A 27671-nucleotide genomic window follows, 5' to 3' on the forward strand; every position below is an offset into this window, starting at 1 on the left:
AAAAGACAATCTCTTGCTTCTGTAACCACCAAGATTTGAAGAGGCCCTTAAACAGCATTTCTGGTTATTAAAGGGCACCATTTATAACCATCCAGATTTCTGTATTAAAGTCAGGATGCCAACACTCCTTTATAGCAAGGACCAAAGAATTTTGATGCACAGCTTCTGCAGATTCTCATTATCTTCCCAAACCCCCAATTTGCAATGACAGTCAGATGACTTAAAAAGCTGACAGCTATTTTATCCTGGATCATTCCTCTTTTTCCACCTCACTTCAAGATGAGCAACAACAACTGTAACATTAATTTATTGCATTTGTTACATAAATAAGACAGATACAAGCTAGTGATTATGAAATCAAAGCAGTTCGTGTTAATGTTTATTACATTAGCTTTTGGTTATTCTAGAAATTCAATGTTTTCTGAAGAGCTCGTTTATTTTGCTCATATTTTTCCTCATTAGGAAACAGATGTTGGAAAACTACTAGCAGCACAAGCACTATTTAATATACAGCAACTTACAATATTTACTAAAAATGTAACAACATGAAAATCAAAGCATATTTCCTCAAACTCTCAATGAGCACTAAGAAATTTCAAATGTATCCGGACAACTAATGTCTTTCAAATAAAAATCCATAATATCTCTTTTGTGAATGAGGTTAGCTACAGGTATCTTAGTGTAGTTAGCTGTCTTAGGAATTCCTAAAACCTTTTATAAGAGGTCTCATAAAAGCTCTGCATTTTGGAGTCTCCAAGCTTTTAGAAATGTCTGAAAGACTGCAGATTTTTTACCCAGTGCTGCCTTATGAATCTTTTAAACTTCTAATCTTATTTCTGAAATGGGAATATCACTTTATTAACTAACTAACAAAATAGAATTTTCTCCTAATAATGTAACATGTACATTACAGGTCTGGTCACAGTAAAACAGTAAATAATTAACAGTGTCTGACAATATTTTTTTAATACAGTGTTTAAGTGACTCTTAACAACTCAGATTGGTTAATTTCAGCTCCAAACTTTAAAAATTGGTGACAAGATTTGGATAATGAATCGAGTTGATGTAGAACTTTAGTCAAAATTATACAACTTACAAGTCACCTACAAATCCTTGTATTTTGTCCAAAACATCAAAACACACTCTTAAGCATCAGGATTAAGACACCAGAACTGGCAAGATCACAATGGCAACCCCTTCAGAGGTCAATCACAGCTACCTTGTGAAGAAAAAGAGATTCATCTTAATAACTTGCGTGATTGCTTTCATTTCAATTTTTAAAGTGATCAATTAATTAAATGAACTGCCTACTCCCTCTCTGGTCTTCAATGAAAAAGCCACTCTTACTGTAATGCTGTATGCTTCTGGAACCGGTAGAAAGGCTGGAAAGGACTAAAGTTCCTGGAAGGAAGACCTGTTCTTATAATTAAACTTACCAATATAATTTAAGGAAAAGTCCCATAATAAAAGAAACACTATAATTACTAAACACTGCCCTATTCTTCTGTGCATATAACATGTCATTGTTAAAGAAATTAATATTTTAGTTGGCAGAAAATAGATCAGCTTACTGGTCATGAATTTAAACCCCAAATTCTCCTACTTTCTAACCACCAGTATTACAAACAGTTTTTTATTCCAACAGATCAATAGAATTTGTTTCCTGAACATCATATTCAAGTTAATGCACAGGATGCAATTGCACAAATTATTGTATTTCTGAACTGCATAAACATTTCCGGTAAGTCAAAATTTTAGGAACATTATAGGCTGGATTTTCATCTTTAGCACTACATAAACACAGGAAAGAATTTTTATTAAGTCCAACATGACAAAGATGGTATTTAGGGATGGGATCTGTGCAACTTCCTATTATGAGTTTCCCACTGTGCCTTTGTCTTCCATAATCTCAGCTTTTGTGGCTGGCACACTGGCAACCAAATTTTGGGTTTACAGTTTATCTTCCCCTCTCTACCAACTCCCAGCGGAATGCCCAATCTCCAAAAGTATTCCTCCTTCTGGTGGCCAGATTCTTCTGATATGTGACCTGCCATTGCGTCAGCTAAAACACCTTCTAAACACACCAAAAAGTGATGTCTTGAGTCTTAATCTGTGACATCTGTGATGTCTTGAGTCTTGATACAGCCAACTCTACATAATCCTTGAGGGCAGTCCATGGGGAGCTCTATCCTTGGAGAGTTGCTGATGAACTGTAGCAGCCTGAATTGCTGCTAGTAAAGCCCAGGGTAAGAAATCAAAAAGGGCCTTTGCATGGCATCCAGAGATGTTTAATTCAGCTGTGTGGTGAGATGTTCAGAGTCCCCAGCACACACACATAGAGGGTCCAAGCTTATCAGTCAGAGGGGCCTGGCTGTGAACCTGTTCTTGGGGGAGTACAAAGATAAGGACCAGTCAGGGAATAGGGAGGGAGTGGCCCAGGGACATAGGAACAGACATAGGAACGGGGAACGAGCCAATGGGGTCTTAACAGCTTTTTGAGGTAAGTTTCTTGTGTCTCTCTAAACCAAGGAATGCCCCCCAGGGTCTCCACAATGAACCAGGCCAAGCTGGCTTTGGGCTGACCACATTTTACCTGCAGGGTGATCTGGTAAAGGACCAGTTGTCATTTATGGAGGTGACAAAGCTTATGGAAATCACTCCTACACGTACAGCGAGCAGCTGATTAAAAGATTAAATCTTCTCCTGTTGTTTTGGTTATTAACTTTCAAATTCTGCAGTATTCTAAAGACTGAGGTTTTTGGGGGTGTATTTGTTTAGAGGGCAGCATTCATATTTTAATCTGTTTTCTCTCAGAGCCCACATCTGCAGCACTGAATCAACATGCATGGCCTTCCTCTTGTCTTCTTAAGGAGACATTAATAATGGATTTAATTATTAAACTTTGTCCATAGCATTTGTAACCATGTAATACAAAACCAGCCCATCAATGAACATCACAGCCAACAGACCTACATTTAATGGAAAGCATTTAAAAAAGTAATAATGAAGCCTGCACTACCAAGTAAACCTTGCTGAGTTCCTGGAAGTGCAGGAACACGCACATAGAAACAGAAACACAAACATCAGTAAAAGTGCATCTGCTTGCCTACTTGGTGCTGTTGAGATCCTCTCCAAGTAATTACCATGTGCACAGTCCCCTCACTTGCCCATTCTATAGGGACAGCTCATCCAGCACCAGAGCAGGCATTGTCTCCAAAGGGAGTTGCTAGTCTGGTGATTTAAGTTTTTCTACCATCCTCAAAGGCAGACTATTATGTTGTTTTTAGTTTCCTGGTAAAGGCAGAGAATTTATTGCTTCAAAAAGAAGCTACACAAATCATTTTTTCATTGTGATACCACCAAGAACATCCTGAGTTTCAGCTATTAAGAAAAACTAATTTGTGCTCCAGCTGTCCTTGGTGAATGATATTGAAAGGCTGTGTTTTGTTGGTGTTGTTTTTAACATACCTGAATGATAAAATAATCCTGGCTGTTCTCTTTTGTGTTCTCTTAATGAGAACCTCATGTGATCCCTAAGCAACATCCTAAAAAACTTAAGAGGTCAAACTAATCCCATGTGCAAATTTAATGATTTTTATACAATTAAATCAAGGGGCTTATGCACAAAGAAAAAGCTAGGAAAACTCTAATGCTTATTTACTGAAAAGCATTTTCAGATATAAGTGAGGATTTATGCCCAAAATTTGTAATTGTACATTGTTTCTGCCTACTCCAAATGCTGCACTGGTGGAGGGAACACCTTAAACAACCTCAACCAAAACTTAGTATTTGTGGAATGTTCCTAGTTAAGCTAGGAATATACCTATGAACCAGAGTCAAACACTATTTTATCTTATGCAAAGTACATCTTAAACTTCAGCCTGAAGTCCAAATATCTCTACTGATATCCAAAGTGGGTGTTCCAAAACAAGCAATCACCAACTGCCTAAATAAACAGTCTGTAGCTGTGTTAAACATACTGTTATCAAAACTGGTGAAAGAGTGGACTTGGAGCAGCAGAGAAACCTAAATTAGCCTGCTAAAAGCACGTAAGATTTAAATTAGTGCCTCTAGGAATACATTTATGAGCAATGACGTGCTATGACTGTTCCCAAAAACAAAGACAAACGAGGCTAAACAAGGCCCATGGGTTAGAACGTGCAGATTAACAAATTACTGGTGAGTCAGCACCAAGCCTGACAGAGCTCAAGAAGTATTTGGACAATGCTCTCAGGCAAATGGTGTGACTCTTGGGGATGGCCAGGAGCTGGACTCGATGATCCTTGCGGGTCCCTTCCAACTCAGCATTTTCTGTGATTCTGTGAGCTGTTCATACTGGTACACTTCATTTTCAGCTGGAACAGGACAACAAAAATTTCCTTTCACATTTTGTGTGTACAAGGGTAAACAGAAATTACTGCTCCAGCTTACAAGAAGTTAAGTTCTCAATTTGAAACCTGGTAAATAAACTTCTGCAGAGAAAGGCTCAATCATTAAAACTATTTTCAAGTTTTGAACTTGGCTGTACAAGACATACAGACCTAATGAACAAAGATAAATAACTGCAGTTCTCAATGTGTAGATTTTAAAGACAGAAATGAAAAAGTGGAAAGGTTAGAAAACAGGGAGATGTCAAGTGCAAACATGGCCTCAGAAGGACAAGAAGGTTCATCTAGATGTAGTAGAAGAAGAAGAGGCAAGAGTACTAAAACAAGAGGAGGACTTCCCTCTCTGCCAAGGAGGATAACCTTACATTCTCCCCACTTCTTGCTGTTTTCAAAGTACAAAAAACCATTTCAACTCCCAAATAAGGACCACTTCAAAAATCACAGAGAGGCTCCTTGCAAAGCTGCAAAGCTGCAGAGAGCAATAGGCATATTGCACCTCTGGCTAGGTATGCCTGCATGTGCCCCTGCTTTGTCTGTAATAGTGTGCTCACTAGAAGTCACCACTGTCTCTCCTAAGAGCTCCAGGAGAAAAAAATGCATATTTAGGTTACAGTCTGAGCCATGAAGTCCTGAAACCACAAAGAGGCCACATTCTTGCTTTCTAAACAGATGGCCTAAAGGCACTTCACATGAAGTTCCTCCTAGGAAGGACCCAAGACTGCTCATCTGCCTGCTGTCACTCACACAGAGCTGCCAAAAGCAGAGGGGGAAAAAGGATATAACAGGCTTGATGGAGTGCCATGGCCATCAAAACTTGGCAAGTCACCATACTCTGTAGGGCTATAAAATACTGAGGAGATAGATTTTCCTCAATCAAAGCAGTCATAGCTGGATCATGGGGGAATCAGCCAGGGGAAAAGCAAGCAGCACATATCTCAGTGAACAGTAAACCTCGTGTTGACCCCGTGCCTAAAATAACTTCTGCATCTATTTGTTCTGCGAGCTTGAATTTTGTGCAGGACCCATTTGTATTTTTAACAGTGCCAACCATAAAGCAGAGAGCTGTAAGCAGCAGCACTGCAGAGCACTACAGGGTCATTTGATTTACAAAAACACCGCAGGTGGTCCATTCCAGATGAACCCGCGACTCCTTGCAAAACGCAAAGCCAACTGGTTTTATACACGGCTCTTCCCCACAGGTCAGTTTCAAGAAAGCCACCTTCTTAGAAGTAAACTCTCCCAGTACAGACAAGCTCTCAGCTAAGAAATGGCACATGGCTAGAGGTTAGCAGAGTATGTTATTTGACTTCTGGCAGAACCTCAAAGTCTTTTCCCCCTCCTGTGGTCTCCAGTAAGTAGGAAGGTGGAAAAAGAAAATCCAACTCAAAGTGCTGAAAAGCAGCATCCTACAGCAAAGCCATGCAATGACATGACTTCTCAAATTTTCCAATACCAATACTTTGCCATGCCAAAGGCTACAAATTAAACAAGAGAGATATTTCTGAGACTTCTGTACAACGTGTTACCAAATCCAAAGGCTGCTCTTCTAGCGTTCTGTATTTGTTAAGCAGAAGGCATCTCAAGTTAGTCTTGTAACTCCCTGGTACGCAGTTGAGGTAAAAACTTTTTTTTAAAGTTTTTAAATTTTTTTTTTAATTTATTAAAAAAATAATTCATGACAGAGCTTTGAACTCTTTCAAAGATTTAGCTTGATAAACGGATCATATTTCAAAGCTTTCATCAGACTAATTTACATAATTTCATTCCATCACAGTTCTCCAACAAAACAGATTCTATATATTTTTTAAAATTTCTGTTGTCAAAGACCCTGCATCTTCCACATTTGCAAAAACTGTAGTAAACAAACTCTGGTGCGGAGGTGAAGGAAAGCAGTAACATTACTAAACCACTTTAGACTAACTAACAGGTATATTCAAAACTAAAAAAAAACCTACCAAGTGAAGTATAAACATACACCTTCAACCATCGCCTTGAGAAGCGGATAAAAGGCAGGTCTCATTCAAAACATCAAAAATGAAAATATTGGTTTTGAAATGTTAATGTTTGGAAGGTATTAAAAAAAAAGCCAAGAAGAAAAAGCAGCCATGCCCCATCAGTATGAGAAGTCTGCCTTCACAACAGACAGAAAATAGCAGCTGAAAAAGTGAATGCTTCATGAAATTCGATTTGGGGAATGTGACCCATTATTTTATTCTCTAAAGGAAAATCAGGGCATAGCACGGAGAAGAAAAAAGAGATTAGTATATTACATGGAATGTGCAACAGAATCTTGAGCTATTCTACACCAATAAATCCTGATGAAAGGAAATAACATTCTGGCACTGAAAAGGCAAAGAAAACCCTAAAACCAAAACCCAAACAAAAAAAACCCCATCCAGTTCAGGAAACCATTGAAAACTATAATCTTTCCTCCAAATACATACACATGACAACTGAGCTTCATTTTAAGAGCTACATATGCAATCCAAAGTTTTGTAATTCAAGATTTTCAGAGAAGTTTGTTCCACAGTACAAAGGAAGTACATAGTTGAAAGAACACCAGCAAGAACTTAACAGAACTAGCACAGAAATGTGATTGAAAATTGATGTTTGGAAATAATTCCCCAGATTCACAAACCACTTTCCTGTTATTTTAACTTTCTTTTAGCCATTTAAGATTAACAGTGAGTGCCTCTTATACCCTCTTTTCAAACAGTCTCTGCCCTGCAGTATCGGTGACATGGTAAATTATCTCCTGATGGAAAAGGCAGAAAAGCCAGATGGGTATCCATTAACTTCTCTCTGTGGTGCTCATTCTCTTTGCCTGAACAGAAATAAGGCAGGAATGTCTGTACATGACTGAGGGTCCAGCCAGCCATCACCCTCTCTGACAGCAGCAGATGCATATCAAGAAGTCCAACAACAGGGCAAGAATAAAGTGCTGGTTTCCTAATAGGCTCTCCCAACACCCAGAAACCCACACACACAAACAGTTTCACAACTCAGTTTCCAAGCAACCTTCTACAACTCCTTTAGAACAAGAAAAGGAAAAGCAAGAACAAGACCCTCACACTCCACTGTTGATCACAGAGCAGTTGTTCAACTTCACCCAGTCAACTACCAACAGTAAAGCTGCACCCTGAATGCGGGACACTAAAACAACCAGAAAACACCACTTCAATATCCTTTTTTGTTTGGGTTGCTTCTTGGAGGTTTTTCCCTTTGCTTTTTTTTTATTTTTAATTACACCACCACACTGAATACATTTATTTAAAGCAAAAGTTAAGGGAATTACAGAATCAGTCAGTCAGGAAGGAAGGACACTTTAGCTCAAAGTGTGCAAGAACGTAAAGTACATTAGAAATTTGCAAAAAATAGTTCCCACCAGTTAAAATCCCCATGCTTTAAGTTAGTGTTGCAAGGCTGCATGCTCGTAATACAAAATTTTACTGTCTGGGGAAAAAGACATTCTAAAATCCTTTATGTATAGCATTAACTGCATTGTTGAGAACTATGACAAGGAGGCTACAACAAACTGGCAAAATTAAAATGTGCTCCTGACAGGGAGCTAATATCAGCACATACAGCTGTGAGTTTTTACAGGCAAGTGAAAGAGAAAACAATTCTTTTCAGGAAAACACCTTTACTGTGCACAAGAATTTCTCGGGGAGGGTCTGAAAAGCTTTGAATTTCAGAGATGATAATAAAATAATAAAAAAAAACTTACTAAAACCCCAACCAGTCATCAATCAGTGATTAATGCATTAAAAAGGGAGGCTCTGAAAAAAATACTTTGGAAATAGAATTTATTTAAAAACTCTAATGAACCGACCCTGGCCTTTAGGTATTTGCTGCAAGAGAAAGAGGCTTGAATTAGTTAGCATGAGTTTCTTTCTACTTTATTTGGTCTCTAGTGTTTGAGTTTTTACTCTTTATAACAGTATCAGTTATTAACTATAAATTAGTTATGCAAATTAATATTCTCATTTAAACACTTCAAAATGTTTATGCTGATTCAAGTGAACAGCTCCACCAAATCCACCATGATGTCTCCAGCTGGGGCAGAGAGCAGATGCACAGGAAATGCAGGCATAACAATAATGACATTTGCCAAAACCTCTGTCTCAACCATCTAGGTTGCTGAAGACTTACTTGAGCCAATTGTGATGCCTACATACTCAGTAACCTCACTGGACTCTCCTTCCATGACTCCATTAAATCATTGTTTAAAAATTTACACAGGCTTAAAACCAAGACTATCTTGTATCATAGGGTTCCATAGCCAAATTAAAATTACATTAAAAACTTCATTAGTTAGTTTCTTTTACATCTGCCACCTTGGACAGAATGTTAATTTCCTGTCCCTTTCTATGTGACTCATATTTCACATCCCTTAGTTGTCCTTTTTCCATTATTAAACAAAATCTCAGCCTATTTAATCAGTCCCCAAGTAGAAACTGTTCTATGCTTGTCAATCTTTATACTGCTTCTGATTCCTACTGTATCTTCTTTGGGATTTATACAATATTTAAATATCCAACATAGATTAATACACAAACACAGATGAGGGGGGTTTCTGTGTTTTTCTTCAGTCTTTTTATGATATTTGCCCCCTCCTCTACTGGACATTCCCAAGAACAAGAGGAACTTTTTTCAAACAAAAAAACCTCAGTCAACCCTTCTTTCCCCAGGTAAAGTTCAGACTTTGTTTATGAGCACCATTTTCCAATTATTTGCACCAAGTTTTATCTGCCATATCACCACTATCACTCTTTGAGGAGACACTTCTGTAATTTCCAAAGATCAACTCTATCTTCATTACCCCAACTCAGTTAACACTAATAGATTTCCCCCACCCACTAGATACCCCTCTTCTCCAAACTTCTAAGGATTTTGGTTTTGATGATCAGAAAATGACTCAGGTTTTATCAGAGATCCACACTAGCTGCACTGGTGGCCTCATGCCACAGTGCAAAATGTGGGATATTCCCAATTATCTATCTACGCAAAGACCGGTGCTCTTGTTCCCAACTGATTCCTTTAGAGTTTTGGCTAGGAATTCTCCTGGGTAGAAATTCTCAAAAGCAATTGCTGAGATAAAGTAGAAAAGGAAAGAGGGAAAGAAAGACAGAAAGAGGGAGAGAGAGAGGAAAAAAGGAGCAAGAGAGAGATCAAGAGAGAGAGCAAGAGAGCATGTTAGTTAGTTATACAAAGGTCACCTGAAGATGAACTTATGAAAAATGTTTCCCAATCTATCTTGGATTGTTTGTGGGTAGCTAAACACTTTTAGTTTAAACAACTGCTGTGACATTTTCCCACTAATTTTCTGTAAAGGTCAAAGTCAGAAAAACAGTAACATAAAAACCTCATATATGTGGCATATTTTTCTTAGCCAAGAAGCATCAGTTGTCCTCAAAATGTCTATTTCTGTGGTAATGTTCATTCACAGTTATTTTTTTTCTTTAATGACTAGACTACAATGTTTGGGGGAAAAAAAAAATCTTACTTTTGGAAAAGAAAAAAATCACCTCGATTAAAAATCAGCAAGTCAGTAAGGCATCTAAATTTTACATATTTTAGCACAATCTGTCCACCTTGCTAAAATAATAGCTCAAAAAATCAACCAAGTCTTCCAAACATTAGTAAACTGTTTATAAATCTTACCTTTTAGCCAGCCACAGCTTGGTTCCCACACAGGTAATGATGTCACGCAGTCCCTGCTGGAAGTCCAAACTAACAAACTGGTTTGATTCTAGGTACGACTGCAGCAAGTGATAAACCTACATTAAAAAAAAAAAAATCAAATTAAGAGTTTCTAGCCACTGCTTTTCCTTCAATTAACTCTAAGATGAAACAGTTGTCTGCAAGATGAACAACCATTACTCAAGGAAAAACATGTATTCACTTGGCCTCACAGCAGATAGAATCCTTAAATCCTTAAGTTGCCCCATTTTTAAAACCCATTTTTCACACAAAACAAGAGAAAGTGCTGGAAGATGTTAACCTCCATGAAGTCAAAAGAAGGCAGCTGGATGAACACCACTCCTCTGGCCTTTTTCAACTTGAGCATCCCTCAACTTTCAGCTTTCTTGCTGTGCCATTTGCTCCCCAGTGCCAGCACAACTGCCTGGGGAGCAGACTGGCAGCCTTGCACACTGAATGGAGCAGGGCTGCTTGCACTGTACCAAGGAGACAGGGAAGGGAATTACCATCTATAACCACTCTGAAGTGCTGACAGAAAGGTATCTCTATTGCTGCTCCTGAGAACCTTCATTCCAAGCCCCACGGAGCAGGGAGATACTCACATTTTCCCTTTCTGAGGACTGAGCTCCTGCACTGGGGTTCTGCACTTTCTCCTCCAGAGTTTCATGTAAAAACCTAATAGACATGTCCAAGCTTTGATGAAGGAAAGAATTCAAGGTACCAAAACAGAAAGCAAGACTGTAGCTTTCTGGTCAGACAGCTAAAACAAAAAAATGTACATTCTCAGAGACCCTCCTTGCTATTTAAAAACCGGTTTCTCCAAGTAGCATTGAATACATAGAAAAGCGTTAAGGAAAAAAATTGTAAAAAAAAAAGTACAGTCATCTAAGCATGAAATGAAAATACTGAGTAGTATAAGAAAGCTGATACCAACTGCACAGTGGAGAGGGGCTCTTCAAGCCCAGTCCCTGTAGTGCCATCCTGCATGTGGCAGAGGGTGCATGACACACACCTGACACGAGTGACACCATCCCTATCATCCCACTTGGTTTCAACTTTCCATTCACACACAAGTGAGCAGGAAACACCTGGGTGAGGTAATTTCTAAAGGGGAACACATGGAAAGGTGTGTTGCACTAGTGAAGCCTAATGGAAAAGATCTTACTTAGCAAAAGGAATTTTGCCTTACAGCCTCAAAATTGGAAATCCTGTTTGCTTACACAGCTAAGTTACAGAAAGGGCTTCTATGCAAATTGAAAATGTACATCCCCCACGATTTACTGGAACTGACCATGTGCAGAGTTTAGGAAGCTTAAGAGATATTATCAGATCATTTCTGAAAATACATATTGTGAGCATTTAATATGGAAACACTCTTGATACGTAAGAGTATCAGCACTTCATGCTTGCAAAGTGACAATTTAATGACTAATGGATCAAGCTGGGGCCTTCACTCCACTCTGGGAAAAGAAAAACCTTTGTATACAGACTTTTAGATCTCAGATCATGATTTCCCACATTCCAGCTGTCACTTGCTCTGGGGTTTCTATTTTTTTGTTTGTTTGCTTGTTTTGGAAACACAAGCACTGCCACATAGCATTAACTTGACACAATTTCATCTGGGTTATTTTTTGTGAAATCGTTCAAGTGGAAAAACAGCTGCAGTCATCTCAAATAAGCACAGAAACAGAAGAGATGTCAAGAGACTATCTAATCCATACAAACACTGAGGCAGGGTCTAAACATTCTTCCATGAAACAAATGCCTGACTGTCCCAGTCGTGAAAACAACCAAGAAACCAGATTCCAGAACACTTGTATGCAACTCCTCTAGTCTTTCATCCTCAAAATCCAAGCTCTTGAGTTAAGGAGTTCCTGTCTGCTCCCACTCCTGCCCTCACAGCAAACAGCTTTTCTCTGGACACTATTCAGTCAGTCCAGATTTTTTCCTAGTGAGGCACTTATTAAACACAGAGATCCCACTGGGGCCCTTTGACAGGAACAATGAAATAAACTCCTGTCTCCCTTTGTCAGCAGGTGCTCTGTAGGCAAGACACATCCTGGAAAAGTGGTTTGTCTACTGTTTCTTTAAACTCTTCTGAAGTCCTGTGAACTGAACATCATTTTGTTGACACCATCTTTCTACGATGGCCTTTCCAAGATCTTCTTGAATCTTTATCTTTCAATTCCAAGACCTTTTGAATCTTTGAATCTTTATCTTTTTCTACAAAACACTTTGCAGAGGCGCAAGCTTGCAAACATTTCGAAGTGTCACCAGAGATGTCTACCTTGTCCTCTCCTTTAGTCTGCTCTTTCCTGGGCAAGTGTTTGCTTATTAAAATGGTTTACGTAAATACCTACTCAAATTAACCTTCTCCATCAAAACCAAGGCACTCAGCTGCCACTACTAATAGCTTCCTTATATTTTTTGTGGCTTGCCCTTAATGCCTGTTAAGTCATAGACACGACAGAAGAAGAAGAACAAAAATGGAAAATAATATTTATGCAAAAGCTTTTTATATCCTCTGCTAATTGAAAACCATTTGGTGCCTTAACCTTTCCAATTTCATTCTTCTGTGCTTGTATTCATTTCCAGGAACGACAATGGATTTACCTCTAAGCAATAATATAAAATCTGTTACACAATTATAAAGGGCTATCATATTTTTTCTAACAGCTTAAATTAATTTAATCTCTTCAGCTCTGAAAACAATTCTCAAAGTGCTTTCCATGTAATGCAGAAGTAGTTTGATAGTTCAAATTAAAGGTCTTGAAAGAGAAAGAACTGTGTATACAAAGGAGGTAAAATCGGTGGATTTAAATTTGTCCAGGTAGGAAACCCAGTACTGAAAATGCAACCAAAACTCCTCTGGAGTTAATTCTTTGTATGAACCAACCCTTTCAATACTATTCAGATGGTAAAAATCATGGGACATGAGCCCTATTTGAACAGTAGAATTAGAAGGTGCAACTCATGTGAGAGTTTGAAAAGTGTTTGCATCCATTAAAGAAAACGTTCAACTACAATTTATCCTGTTCTTACTTTTTCTGATATACACAGAATTCTAATTTTCTTGTTATTTCACCACAAGCACTCTTTTATTTAGGCACCCTCACCATATTTTAGACAACTAAAAAGCTTTTCCCACAAAGAAATTCTTTTCTCAGCATGAGATGTTAGAATGCCTAAGCTAAAGTGGAAATTGTAATTGACATCAGCATGTTCTATACAAAGCCTTACTCTATGTAAGTGAAAACCATAGGCAACCAAACAAGCAATGTGTAAAAGTTAACCTCAGTAGCTCCTCACTTCCAACTCATGTGATGTGTCATTCTTTGGCTTCCATGATCCAAGACTACAAGCCAGGCAATGAGGAGTTTGCCAGCTTGCATGAGGAGGTAGCAAGTTTTATGAGACTGTTCGATATAGCTAATAAAACAGACAGGCCTTCCAGTGCATGGCTCTCCTCAAGTCTAAAATACTACAAGATTTAAAACCCACTGCTGAATTCCTCAGACATAAATGCAGTGAGGTCATGGTGTTCCTTGTGTATGTGGCATTGTTTTTTTATTACACAAAGGCAATATATTAAAGATTTTTTTTTTCTTTTTTAAAGGTAGTTTTACCAAAGATTTGCACTATCTGTGGAGGAAGGTTTATGCTGGCTGAGAGTGGTTCTCTTTAATAGGTACAACACTTCACTGAGACAAAGCATTGTTTGTAGTTCTGTGGAATCCTGCATTAAAGATGGTGAGTACATGGATGCCCAGAAACCTTTTCCTCCCCTATGCAGGCTGTTCAGGAGCCAGGATATTGCACCAACAGGACAGCAGAGATGTGGGAACCCAGGACATCCCTCTGGGCTCAGAAGCCCTGGCACAGAGCCCAGAACAACTGTGGGTTTGATTATGACCCACGGAGCAAATTACCAACCTTGTATGAAGATCAGCAAGCCACAACAGTTTAGGTAGAATAATAGTGAAGTTATCATGGAGTGGAAAAGTAGATTTTGGGGTTTTTGGTATGGAGGCTCAGGGGGCAAGATGGAGGGATCTTGGCATGTCCAGCCTTTCTCCTCCTTCTTCTTGGCCTCCATGTTCTGCTGTCACATTGGCACTTACAGATTGGTTTAGATTAGAAGCTCACTGTCTAACATAGGTGATAGGTGTTGGAAAGTAATTGTAAACACTGTAAATGTAGTTTTTAGTATAAAGACTAAAAGTGAGCCTGGAACTGTCCTGCTGGACGGACCTCGGCAGGGCAGGAGAAAGTTTTTTATAGATAATATTCAATAAACAACCTTAAGACCAAGAAATGAAGAGCTCCAACTCATTCTTCAAGCACTCAGGTTGGGAAAAGAGACTTTTAACATTTCTCGGGGTCACGGCAATCAGCAAAAGATCCTGAGACAGAGGCTGTCCATCAACCTGGACAAGGTTTGTCAAAACTGTGCAAGCCATGGGAAGTCCAGATACTTGGATACATGATGGGACATCTGAGACCACTCAGTCCACGAGGTTCTGACTCTGAGTCAGCATGTCCTAAGCTGCTGCAGGTAAAACCACCTGCATGGGAGAACTACTCAGTGCAAAACAGACAGAAAAACCCAAACAAGCCAGCCCAGGTGTGACACTATAGCCTAATGAGCAAAACCCAAGGACTCGGCATGCCATTCCCAACTTCCAGTACCTTCCTTGGAGTTGCCAATGTTTCACCCTGGCTTTTCAGCTGTAGAATCTTCAAGAAAAGGGGGAAAAGCAGAGAAGGGTAGGGGAAGAAATAGAAGAAAAGGAACAGCCAGCTTGGTTGCCCTTTGGTCAATCAGCACATGTATCCTTCTGTCCTGTTCACATCCATCCCCCACCCAACAGCTTTAAGCTGCAACACACTGTCCTGACATGAGAAAGCTGAGTGTTTTCTTTGTACCCAAGCAGGCCTTAAGACATAACATCTGCTATTTTCTAAGTGTTCATTTTGGATGATTAAGTAAAAAAAAATGCACATTGCTTTTTCTAAAAATAAAAACAAATACTTAAATGGTTAGACATCAGCTAAGTCAAAAATGTAAATCAGTAAGATATATTTTCTCCCCCACACTAACTTTGATTTGATATGCAGCAAATCATTGTCTTTAGCAGCTTTCATATCAGCTTGAATCGCTGGGAAATACACAATTAAAATAATGAGGCAATGGAGTGATGGAGGAAAACTTATATCAAACACAAAATTGTCCTAGTGCAGATTTATTTTAGTGGCAAGAATTCTCCTGCATACATACAGAGACATTGCAAATACAGCACAACCTTTCAATAGCCACAAAGTTAATCTAGCATGACACACTTTCTAACAAATTAAAATTAACATTTCAGAGCATTAGCAATAGTTTTATAGGAGGAACTACGGTTTTTGAAATTTATAATAAACTTTTAATTTCCAACATAAAACAATGATTAGCTGGATACCTGGTATACATGAGCACATGTTTGCATTTGAAAGAAAGCACAGCCTTCAGTGTGTTGCTGCACCAAATGCCTTTTTCAAATAATGAAATTTTCCAAAAACAGGTTATCCAGTTGCATACTTCTCAGTGAAGTAGCAACATTGAGCTTTCTTCCCCGCTTAAGATGACCTGAAGCAACAAAAACTTTTTCATGCATGCTCTCAGCTATGTTAAGTACACAGTACAAATATTCACATTCCTAGGTGCAAAACTGAAACAATGCTCCCAGTGTTCATTGCAGTGCTTACTAGGGGGGAAAAAATACAAACCAAAAAACCAAACTGACATCACCCGAAACTTAACATTCTCAGCATATATCCTTTAACTCCCTAAAAAAATACAAAGAATACAGATGTTTCAGCAGCTGAAAGAAAACACTGTGTAAATACTCAGCTTTCAAAAACATGCCACTCATCAAGTTATGAAGGTTGAAGTAACATGGGAGGGCAAAAAAAAAAAAAAAAAAAGGTGTTTGCAAAATGGCCGCAGTAAGATTTACTGAGCTAGATGTGGGTTTTCTGGGTTTTCTGAACAGTCACATCAAAAGCTTTCACCTGAGTATTAATGTGCTGGTAAAAAACCCTCAAACATAATTTTTCTTTCCTTCTCTCATTTAAAGACAGATAAAATTTTATTCTTCTTCTATGATAAATACATCTGCCAACTTATCTCTGTATTCTGAAACTTAGGTCCAATGTTTTTTTACTACAACCATGTAGATAAAAACTGGCAAGCTGCTGTGACAGGTGAAGGCATTTTTATAAGTATGATAAAAAGTTCAAAGTTACAATAATTAGCTCTAGGGAAAAACAAGTCTTAAAAATCCCCTTTTTTTCCTTGAAGATGAAAAGCGCCAGTGTGATAATTACAATGGGACTAAAAAACCCTCATCTACCCCCACCCGTTTTCCAATGAGATATCCATACAAAAATAGATGGGAGGGTTTATAACTATCTGCTTACCACCCTGCTCTGTTAGAAATTGGTATTTGTGGAAAAGAAATAGAATGTTTTATCACCAGAGTGTGGTATGAGCACAGTGCCTGCAGTCCATGCTGACGTCCCAGGCAAAAGCAGCCACTTGCATGGCAGAGTTTAAAATGAGTCCAGAGCCGCACAGAGGTGCTGCACAGGTGGCACCCTGTGCTCTGTGTCCTCATGACCCAGACTCTGCCACACTGAGCTTTAACAACTCTGTAGATAGATCAACCCTATTACAGTCATTAAGGATTTTCTTCACCTGAGGTATTTAATTATGAGAGAAGTTTTTATCTGGAGCTTGTGGGAGAGAGTAAATATTCTGAATTTATTTCCCCATTTAAATGGCAATATATTGAAGAGGAATTACAAATGTTTATCAATTCTCTTGTCACCCCAAATAAATGTGTTAGAAAAGCCATCATTCACCTCACAGTCCTAGATCATTTAGATATACCAAATTATTATAGCATCACCCCCTCTTCTCCTACCATTTCCTTTCTTAGAAGTCTTTCATTACATAATAGTAGTTTCACAACTAACAGATCAGATTATCATTTCTGCCAGAGATACATTATGTGATTGCATGTGGATATTGCTTCCTTAAAATTGTTTTGCGCGGACTAATAAATGTAGTCTGAGGTTCAACAATTTCCTTCTGCAAACAATTTTATGAAAACTGTATAAAATCTTTTTCTTTCTTTAAAGCAACAGCTGGCTCACAATTCAATTTTTCCAGAATTTTAGCTTTGTTTTCTCAGAACATTTCATTATCTAATTACCCCATTTTGCTTTACTATTCATGAGAAATTATGGAACTTGAATCCTTTTTCCAAATATATCCACCAAAATTCATGAAGCTGGGTTTATACATTAATTAAAAGTTCTTTGGATTAAAATGAAGGGAAGCATGTTTTGATTGAATTAAGAAGTAAAAAAAGGCTTGAAAACATCTAAATTAATGAATACAATATCAGTTAACTCTGTATAACTCAGCAAGAATAACACAGCTATTTAATAAGCTGAAAATTATGAATGTGGCATAATTAATGAAAGTTAGAAGATGCTGAAAAATAGCAAAGTTGTTTTCTTCTCAGTGACTGACATATATCAGACATAAAACATCCCTCATTAAAAATGTGTTCTTCACATTTAAGATAAATGCATTTTTGCCTAAAAGAAGCCCAACAAAATGTGAAATTTCACAGATCAGAATTCTTGCACTGCAATTTTTATTAGATTTTTCTCCAGGTTTTCCTTCCTATTTCAGTCTGATGAAAGTGAATTGCAGCTTAAAATTTGTGTATGTGACTCAAAATTTTCACTGGGAGAAAATGAAACAGTGAGAAGTTTGCTGCCAGGAAACAGCAGATTCATTTCACTTGGAAGACCCAGCTGAATCTTCTCTTGGAAGTACATGGTTTGCCTATTCACACAGAAACCTGATATGAGGTCCCACTTCATCATTATTAGGACTTTTTTACCATTAGGATTTAAGCTACTTTTTAAGCTGTCGTTCAATCAAAGGTACATGTGCTGGGCAGAGAAACCCAACCAGAAGGACTGGCTGATGAGCAACGAGAAAACCCCAATAAGCAGGCAGGGCTAAGAAAAGGAAATCTGCCTGATGAGTCAGAGAAAGCAAAGGAAACCTGAGTGGGTGTCACACACATCCTCCTCAGCAGCCAGCCTGACCAGGAATGAAAGAGGCCGCTGTGGAGCTGGTGGCATTTCCACTCTCTGCAAACCTCCCTATTACCTTCCCACAACACGTAACTAAAACCTGTAAGTCTAGAGAAATGAACAAACCAGGCTGGTGGGAGCGGTTTAGAACTGTCCGCAGCCTGCATGTCTAATCAAACAGCAGCAAGGATACAACGAAGTCTCTTCTTCCAAATCTATACTCTGTCATCCTAAAACCCCAGCCATCATTTCTCAATCCAGCTACCTCAAAGGATAAAGCCAGACACATACACACCCCAGCTTTCCTTTCCCTCTTCCTTTTTTTTGAGGGATGGCAGTAGAACAATTTGAAATTCTTTTTTCCCAGGCTATGTCTTCATAACAGCTCTCCTGTACATACCCACATGAAGGAAACAAATGCAAAGAAAAGACCAAGGCCCACATTCCTGTTTACTGAGGGATATTTACAATTAGGAGGATTATTGTCAGCTACCCCACTGACACAAGGAAGCTGACAAGTAAGACACAGTATGAACATGTTTATCAAGAGTGCTCAGAAGTACACTGCCACTTGACCCCACAGCTCTGCTGGTTTCAGCAGAGGTGATCTTCTGCCTCAGGAACGTCTGTATTAACACACAAGCTGAGAAAATAATTAGAAATAAGCTAAATCAATCTGATGCTTTTAGTTCCCGAGTTCACATTATAAAATAAAATGAAGTAAAGCTTGCAGCTACAGGAAGTTATCTACTTCTATCCACTAATAATTTTAAACTTACAGAGGAGAAAATATATACACAGGCCTTTCTAAAACATGAGAAAAATATTCAGTATTTTTAAAGTCTGAGGAATAATTTTACACATGAAAAGTCCCAGTGCAGCTTGCTATAACCATGGTAATAAAATTATTTAAAAAAAAAAAAAAAGGTGATGTCTTTCAAGGTTGTATTACAACTTCTGAAAGCTTTTCCCCATTTGTACATTGTCAGTCATAACCTGTGACTGTACATGTCTCTGGGCATGAGGATCAACTTCCACTGCTGCTTATTTACAAGAATTTTGTCACCATTAATGGCTCCATTTGCAACTGAGGAACTCAATATTAGCAACTGTATTCTTTTGTTTGAACTCTAAGCCAACATTTCAAACCCTGCTGAACTTAGGTAAGATAGATTGGTCTTCCACTCAGGGATTGCTGCACCTGAGTGCAAACAATAGGGCAAATGTCCCTTCCTTAAAGAAAATTTTCACCCAGTTAGATGCAGGGAACAGGGGGAACATGGGGGGCTACAGCTCTGCAGATCCATCAAACCCCATCCACGCTGGTGCCCAGACCCCCAGCTCAAATGTCAAACTCCTCCAACACACAGCAACACAGCTGAATGCAAGTAAAACTCACAAAAATTTTCCTCTGTCAAAACTATCCCTATAAAAGGGAACATACAACTGAAACATGCAATAAAAGTAACTTTATGTCTAGACAGCATGTCTGATGGTGGGCTTAACTTGCAGATAAGTTAAACTGAATTCCAAGCATAAACATTAATAAGTAGTTCAGCTTTACAAGGGTGGTACATAAGACAACTGGATAAAGGAAGGTGTATTTAATGCAAACTGTTTTCCTTTTTACTTCTTTTATTACAGTAACATCTAAAAATTAATTTGTGTGAGAGGATCCTACTTAGCTGCAACATGGGGGAAAAAAGACAATCCTCAACCCAACAGCCCTCCTGTATTTTCAGTCTCACTGGACTACAAGGCAGCATTGTTCAGCCCAGGTGTGTGTGGATCCAGGCACCCTCCAACAAGGAAGACCATCTGAGAGGAAAGAGGACTGGCTCCTTGAAATACACAACATCTCTACTTATTTTCTATAAATGATGTAGAAATAAAGCTTTTACTTATGTAACTACATATTGTTTCTCAATATGACCCCCCTCTCCCATTTTATAAAAGATTATAGAATAAAGTCTTGCAGGCAAGGAAATAGAGATTGAGTGATTTATTTGAAATACAAAAAGGATGCATCTCAGAGACAGACAATTTAGATCCCATAAGTTCCAATTCATAGATAGTAGGCATGTGCATGAGAATTTAGGGGTGAGAAAAAAATACCAAAACTATGTTTTAAGTATACTTTTTTGGAAGCACTTGGCTCTTCAGAAAACACAGAGGGGAGAATACCTAAGTGTCAGTACAATATAGATTGTACAATCAAAACTGGACAGAAAATAATCAACAGGATTTCCTCAGAGTTCTGTCAGTTTTGGACCACTGATCTTCCTGAAGTTTCTGAAACTACAAAGTTCAAAGAAACACGGAAAACTCACAATGAAGTTTAAACTACAGCAAATACGTGAATCATCCTGTTGCTGAAGATCAGCAGATTTTTGCCTTACACATATGGACAAGCTATTTATAAATTTTCACTTCCCATCAGGCTCAGCATGATGTCAGCTTACAATAACAAGTTAATGTTAATGTTTTCCAGTAATTTCCCCACTGCCATTTAACTGCAAGTGCCCCAGCCAAGGTAAACTTAAGGGCAAGGAAAGGGCTAACTGCATAACCAGAGAGAAACATTAATGAATTTTTCATCTCTGCTTTGAACATTTGGAATTCTACCTGCAATGTATTTGCCTTTTGTTCCCCAAGTCTAATCTCACTAGTCAGCTGATTACATCTCCCCCAAATGGCTCAAGTATTCCTTCTGATTTTAATTACTGACAGTGCTTCATCGCCTTGTGGATTTTTTCCCCAGACAAACAAGCATCCCACGCTATTGCAGCAAGTGCCAAACTCAAAGCTAGCAAACATTTTCCAAGCTCTAGTAAGATCATGCTCTTTGTTTTACAATCAGCAGCACCACAGCAGCCTTTGTGAATTCACCAGTAACAGACAATATCCAGAATATAATGACAAAATTTCCTGGGGGTCTTCTCTACAGATGAATTAGAAGCTGGTCAGAAAGATCTGCTCTTTATTGTTATTTTTCCCTCTTCTCTCTTCCACTTGCATGCAATTGATGTGTTTTTGATATACGGGAATGTCAACAACAACAGTTTTTATGTCTGAAAAGACTTTTTTGAAAAATAAGTTCTTCCAACACTTTCCCTTACTCAAGACCACCCTCTCCAACATTTGCACATGCTTGCCTTTGATTTTATTATCCCAGAGGAGTACAGCTGTCTCACTGTCTCTAAGAACAGCTTTTTAAAGCCACTTAACCCTCTGCTCAGCTTTGGATATTGAACTGCACAGAGGCTGCTGCCTTCTGAACACACTGGTGCCAGTGGCAGATGTTACCATGCCCACCACTTTTTTTGACACCACATCCAGCTGATGTTTGACAATTTCAAACATCCTACCCAGGCTTCTAATGAAAGCAAACTCCCCATTCCGTTCAGTCACATCAATTAGGTTAGCAGAGGCCTGATACTGAAATTGGAATATTTAAATTTATTTAAATAACATCCAAATATTTAAATCTTATTTGGTTTTGCTGAAATGGCTCCAAGAGGACCACCAGCTGATCGGTGGCCGCTGCAACACCCAGCAGCCAGAGGACAGTGATGATCAGCTGCATGTGGACTGCTGTGCACAAGCTGTTTGCAGAGCATGAGCCTACACAAATCCTCTGGCACCAGGGCCTCAAAACTGGCAATGAGATCAAGTAGGAACACACTTTACTAAAAGATAGATTGGCTCAAGGCAGCTGAAAACCACCCCGCATCATGGAAGGGACTATGAGGATACTTCATGCCCTTGTTCATTCAAATAAACACCAAACACAAGTGCTAAGAGTATCTCAATGGGTTCTTCACCGTGTTATCCCTTTGCAATCAGTACCAATCGGGTCGTGCTTGTGGTCATCTCCAACCACCACTCCACAGGCCATGTCCTGCTGCTTCTGTAGTTTACCAGTGGCTACAATTGCAAAATCACCCACTAAAATCAACAGTTTCTTTAGTTAACAGATTAAACACTTTATTTTACTACCTTTACATAAACTAAACCAGAATCCAGGGAGAGTTTGTGGTTTCAAGTCCCTTCACAGTGTGAATTTGGCAGAACAGAAATGAGTGGAAGGCTCTCCTACCCTCACTCATAGCTCCATTATTTGTTCATAATCTCTGGTACAAAGCAGATAAGAGGTGCCACACATTGAATGGCTCCTCAGCACACAGATCTTGTGTGCATCTCCCTCATCACCATTTTTAGAGAGGTGCCAGTTCCATACCCCGTCCTCAATCCTAATCACAAAGTATCCACTGGTTATCAACAGATTATGCTGGGGATTGATGGTTTATGTTGAAGAAACATTCCATAAACCTGCATTTCTTTGTTGTTTTCAAGCAGCAAAATTTACTACAGATCTAAAACTACAATAAAGCACACGTAACAGTGTGACTGCTTCAAATAAACACAAACACTAAAAATATTTCAATTTGGCAAAAAAAAAAAAAAACTAACAACAAAATGAACTAGCCAAGAACATGTCAGAAGTTAGGGAATCCACAGAGGTAGTTAAAGAGTCTACTAAAAGTCCACAGAACCCCATGATTTAACTGCACTTGGAAAAACAAAATAAATTTATTTGAAACCAAGCTTCTTCTTCCCCTCTCCAAACACCATTATGCATTTTCTGTGCACTTGATCAACCTTTTTGGCTTTACAATACATTAAATATTATCAGCCAGCTGCAAAAGGGGAGCCCACCTATTTATAAATTTATTTACTTGATGTTAAGGTGGATGAGTTCTCGTTACAGAGAACAACAAAGTAAAAGCTCTTTGGTGAACAAGGTGAAAGGTAAAACTAAAATATTTTTTGGTGACATTACAATTTTAACTACATAAAGTTCTTTCTGTGAGAAGATGCCTTACAGACAGCATTGTTTACAATACAGTAGCAATAATGAGTATGAAAGTTTTGCATTAGAAACTGTGAAAGAAATGAAAAAAAAATCCTCAAATTTATCACCTTTGTTTTAGTTACTGTACAAACTGTGAAAATTTCATACTTGTCACCCAAAATAACCCACTTTATTCCCAAGAAACCAAGCTAATTAAGGAAAAAGACCCAAATCAAGTTTGTCTAATTCAGTTCTGTGACAGCACCTCCTGCTCACAGCACTGCAATAGAATGGCATCATCCAGGGACACCTCCCAAGTGCTTCACGCTTCTACAACTGCAGGCCTGCAATTGCTTTGAGAATTTTTGTGGTGCATAATCATGGTGCTGTAATTCTATTCAAAAAAGTTGTCTGTGAAAAACCCCAGGGATTTTTTACACAGATAACCCCATTACAAACTTTGTTCGTGACTGAATGCAAAAAATATACAAGTGACTCCCAGCTTCTAAACCCTTCTTCCTGTTGTCATACCCAACCTTTATAACTATCACTGATATAAAACTGAATTAAAAGATAACATGTGAATGGAACATTAGTTTCTCTGAAAGGAAAAGGCTGATGGAAAACTGTTAATAAGACTCAACTACGCAAAGAGTTGATGAAGAAAGTATTAAAGGCTGTGGTGGTTACAAATTTCTCACTTTCTAAGGAAATATAATAGCCTACTGCACTCTGAGAGAAAAAACCCAAGAAGTTACTGCTGTAATAATTTGAGAGCTGGACATGATCAGTTTAGGAACATTTGCAACTCGACTAAGAAATATTTAGGATTAAATCATTTATTTGGACCATGTGATCACAGAACTTCAAAAACTCAACTTTACAGGAAATTAACTTCTTCAACTGTTCACAAAGTACCACATTACATAAGACTAAAAACAGCTTTAAATGTCATTTGAACTCTTAACTCCTGTGTCAAATTGAATTAAGTGACAATGCTATATATTCAATGTATCTGTCTGAAAGACTAAATTAAACAATTTTTTCCTTCTCTACAATAGGGCTTTTCAGAAAAATGAAAAATTATGAAAATTAAACAACTCTAAGAGCTACATTACTTTGTAGTTATATTTCCTTCTTTAATACTGTGTCTCTATCATTTTTACTAACACTTCCTATTTTTTTAGAGAAAACAATATTCTCCTTTTATTGCTAAAGGCAGTGTGATGTTGCAAAGATAGCACTTTTTTCTCACCAGTGATCACTGAGTACCAAGAGGACATATTGTGCATATTTCAAATCTAGTTAAACATAAAAAGCTCATTTTGGCTTTCACTTCCAACAACTGAAGATGCTTGATACCCTGAGGTGATTACACCAAGTCTCTTCCTTTTGAAATGCTTCAGGCTTTCCATGGGCTGCAGTTTTATGCTGCAAGACAGCACAGACACACAGAGCATATGTTTTTTATTAGATGTTACATCAGGAAATAACAAAGCCTAACAAAAATCTGGCAATAGGGTGTGTATGTGAAGTCTTTGAGTGTTACTATGTCCATCTCTACATCTTCCAGAGCCTTTTTATGGAAGTGGGTAGTATTCACTAGATGGGGAAACAGGAGAATCACCAGAGCACACACATATTTTTATGCTGATATTACTAACTTTTCTATTAACATAATAACCTAAAAAGTATTAAGCATGTAGCATGTTTCACATAAGATACTGACAACCTGATTTAGTCTTTCTTTGTCTTGAGTTGGTTTGGGTTCATAAGTGACTTCATTCCATAGAATGAAGGCTCTACCTTATTCTTATAGCACAAAATAATTCAATAGGTACAAAAATCAAGCATGCACTCGAGCATGGCTCCAGCTGTATTTTCTGTGGGGGGAAAAAAAGTGAACATTGTGCTCTTTACATTTCCTGTTGTATTTGCCAGCAGTGTCTGTTTCACCAATGAAACAAGAGGGACAGAACCTTGGAAGAATAGATGAAAGATCTTCTGCACTTTACAAATGTGAGCCGAGCATTTGTAATTTGTGAGATGTGAGTTTGCTATAGAAGTGTTTCATAGGGACCGATAGAAGTTGGCTTTTCCTACCTTACTTTTTGTCTCTTTTAAGACTATAAATTTAATATTATAAAGCTAAACAAATGCATGCATTTGGACTGGTGAAAGGAAGAAAAGGTGCTAAGAAAATTCAACCATACTCAAGTAAAACTCAGTATGAACTTAAATGCTCAATATCTTCCATTTATATCAGATCTTTTAGTGTTGAATTCATAAGCAATTTCTCCAAGTGAAAAGGAAGGTTTAATGTTGATGCATTTGCACTAAAAAAGGGTCAATCAGATTTTCAAGATGTAAAGGTTTCCCAATGTATAGCTCTGTCACAAAGAGCTTTCTGCAGCTTTGAAAATACCTCTGTATTTGAGGGGAAGAAATTAATAACTACTGCTTATTTTTCACAATAAAAACAGGCCAGAGTGAACAACTACAATCTGCAGAGGTAACCTGCCAAACAGAGATTGAGACATTCATTGCAGATGTGAAGATGCACTGAATCTGAAGTTTACACTTCTGAATAAAATCAACATACAGATACATTTGGCCAGCATTTCTGACAGCATTAATTAATGGTAATTACTCTGGTGCAATAAGCAACAAAATACCACAACAGCAGCTATTCTGTAAGAGGATGAGGTCCAAAACAGACATAAAAAGGAGCAAACATCTGAAACAAGAGCTGGTGGGAGTGAGTTGATAGTGAGGGTGCCAGAGGAAACAGGGCAGAGATAACAGAGGCACAAGCAGCAAGGGAGGGCAGAATAGAAGCACCTGCTGCTTATCATTCCCTCAGAACCCTTATTAATTCTTTAGTTGTTTAAAGCTGTGGGGGAGGTTTCCACACTCCCAAATATCAAGGAGACTCCGATGATCCAAAGACAACTGGCACCTTTTATGAAGCAGAGAAAGGAGGAATCTTGACAGGTGATAAATTTAGAAGCATCCCTCACCCTCTCAGCATCTCCCCTTGCTCTCTTCTACAGTTAGACCACTCCTAGACAGCTTCCAGCACCTAAGGAAGGCTCTGCAGGGTATACCAAGTCCAAGGGCTGTCTGCAGCTCCACTGGAAGCCATATTTTTTCATCACCCAACTTACAATCCACATTATTGTCACTTCTGGCCTTGCACAGGACCATCCCCAAGAGTCACACCATGTGCTTGAGAGCATTGTCCAAATGCTCCCCAAACTCTGTCAGGCTGCTGCTGTGCCCATTCTCAGGGGAGTCTGTTCCAGTGCCCAGCCACACTCTCTGCTGTTTTGCTGATATCCAACAGAAACCTCCCCCAGCTCAGCCTCATCCTGTTTCCTTGATTCCTGGGCACACAGGTGAAGAGGCCAATACCGGCTCCTCCTCTTCCCCTCACAAGGAAATTGTAATTGCAATGATGTCTCCTCTCAGACTCCTCTTCCCCAGGCTGAATAGACCAAGTGACCTCAGCCACTCTCACATGGCTTCCCCTCAAGGCCCTTCAACGTCAGGGACCTGCTCTGGACACTCCCTAACAGTTTCATATCCTCCTTACATTGTGTCACCCAGAACTGCCCCAGCGCTGGCGGTGAGGCCACCCCAGATCAGAGCATAAGGGACAGTCCCCTCCCTTGCCTGGCTGTGATGCTGTGCCTGATGCTCCCCAGGACAGGGATGGCCCTCCTGGCTGCCAGGGCATTGCTGGCTCAAATTCCACTTGCCATTGACCAAGTGGAATATGAGTCAAGGTCCCAGGGTCCCTTTCCATGGAGCTGTTCTCCAACTTTTCATTTCCCAGTCTATACACACAACCAGGGCTGCCCTGTCCCAAGGGCAGAATTGGGCACTTGTCACTGTTAAACTTCACAGAGTTGGTGGCTGCCCATCTCTCTAATTTGCTGAGGTCTCTCTGCAGGGCCACTCTGTCCTCAAGGGAGTTGACAGCTCCTCCCACTTTACTGTCACTGACTTTTAGTTGAGGGTTTTAGCAGAAAGGCCCCAGAACTGGAATCATGTGGAACTAGACAGTGGAAAACAAACTGTGCTTCAGTAGAGCTTTGCTCCTCACACTGCCCCTGACCTAAAAGCAAAACATGCAGACAGACCTTACAAGGAAGGCACCACTTCTACTCCTCCAAATAAATTCTCCACTGCTAGGTACAACCATAACACAGCTTCTCCTTGTTAATCACACACCCACATAAACTTTCTGTCCCATGTACTCTCTTTATGTCAGTGAAATGTCTGTACAACTCTTCCCATGCCTGCATATCCATTTACTGTTCTTTTCTGGCCTATGCATAAACACCAGTGGAGGAACAAAACCAGAGGAACACATTTACAGAGTATGTTCAAGTTTAGATTCAGCCATTTAGAGCCTCAGTAAAAAAAAAACAACACACTAAGTAGTCAAACAGCCATGTGAAAAATATTCCTAGAAAATTTTAGCACAACAATATCTACTTCAAAAATGCTGATATTTTAAAATACCTAAATACATAAAGGCAAGAAAAAACAGTATTAAG

General features: G+C 38.8%; 1 protein-coding gene across 2 annotated transcripts in view; it reads right to left on the reverse strand.

Moving 5' to 3' along the window:
- The window catches only part of THADA (THADA armadillo repeat containing), a 152378-nt gene that overhangs the window by 50122 nt on the left and 74585 nt on the right, over positions 1-27671 (reverse strand). For both annotated transcript variants that reach the window (XM_058020033.1, XM_058020032.1), the window contains exon 30: positions 10053-10168. In XM_058020033.1, coding sequence (XP_057876016.1) covers positions 10053-10168 — 116 coding nt within the window. The remainder of the gene's footprint in view (positions 1-10052; positions 10169-27671) is intronic.

This window comes from Melospiza georgiana, chromosome 3 (genome assembly GCF_028018845.1).
Source record: "Melospiza georgiana isolate bMelGeo1 chromosome 3, bMelGeo1.pri, whole genome shotgun sequence".
Classification (NCBI taxonomy): Eukaryota; Metazoa; Chordata; class Aves; order Passeriformes; family Passerellidae; genus Melospiza; species Melospiza georgiana.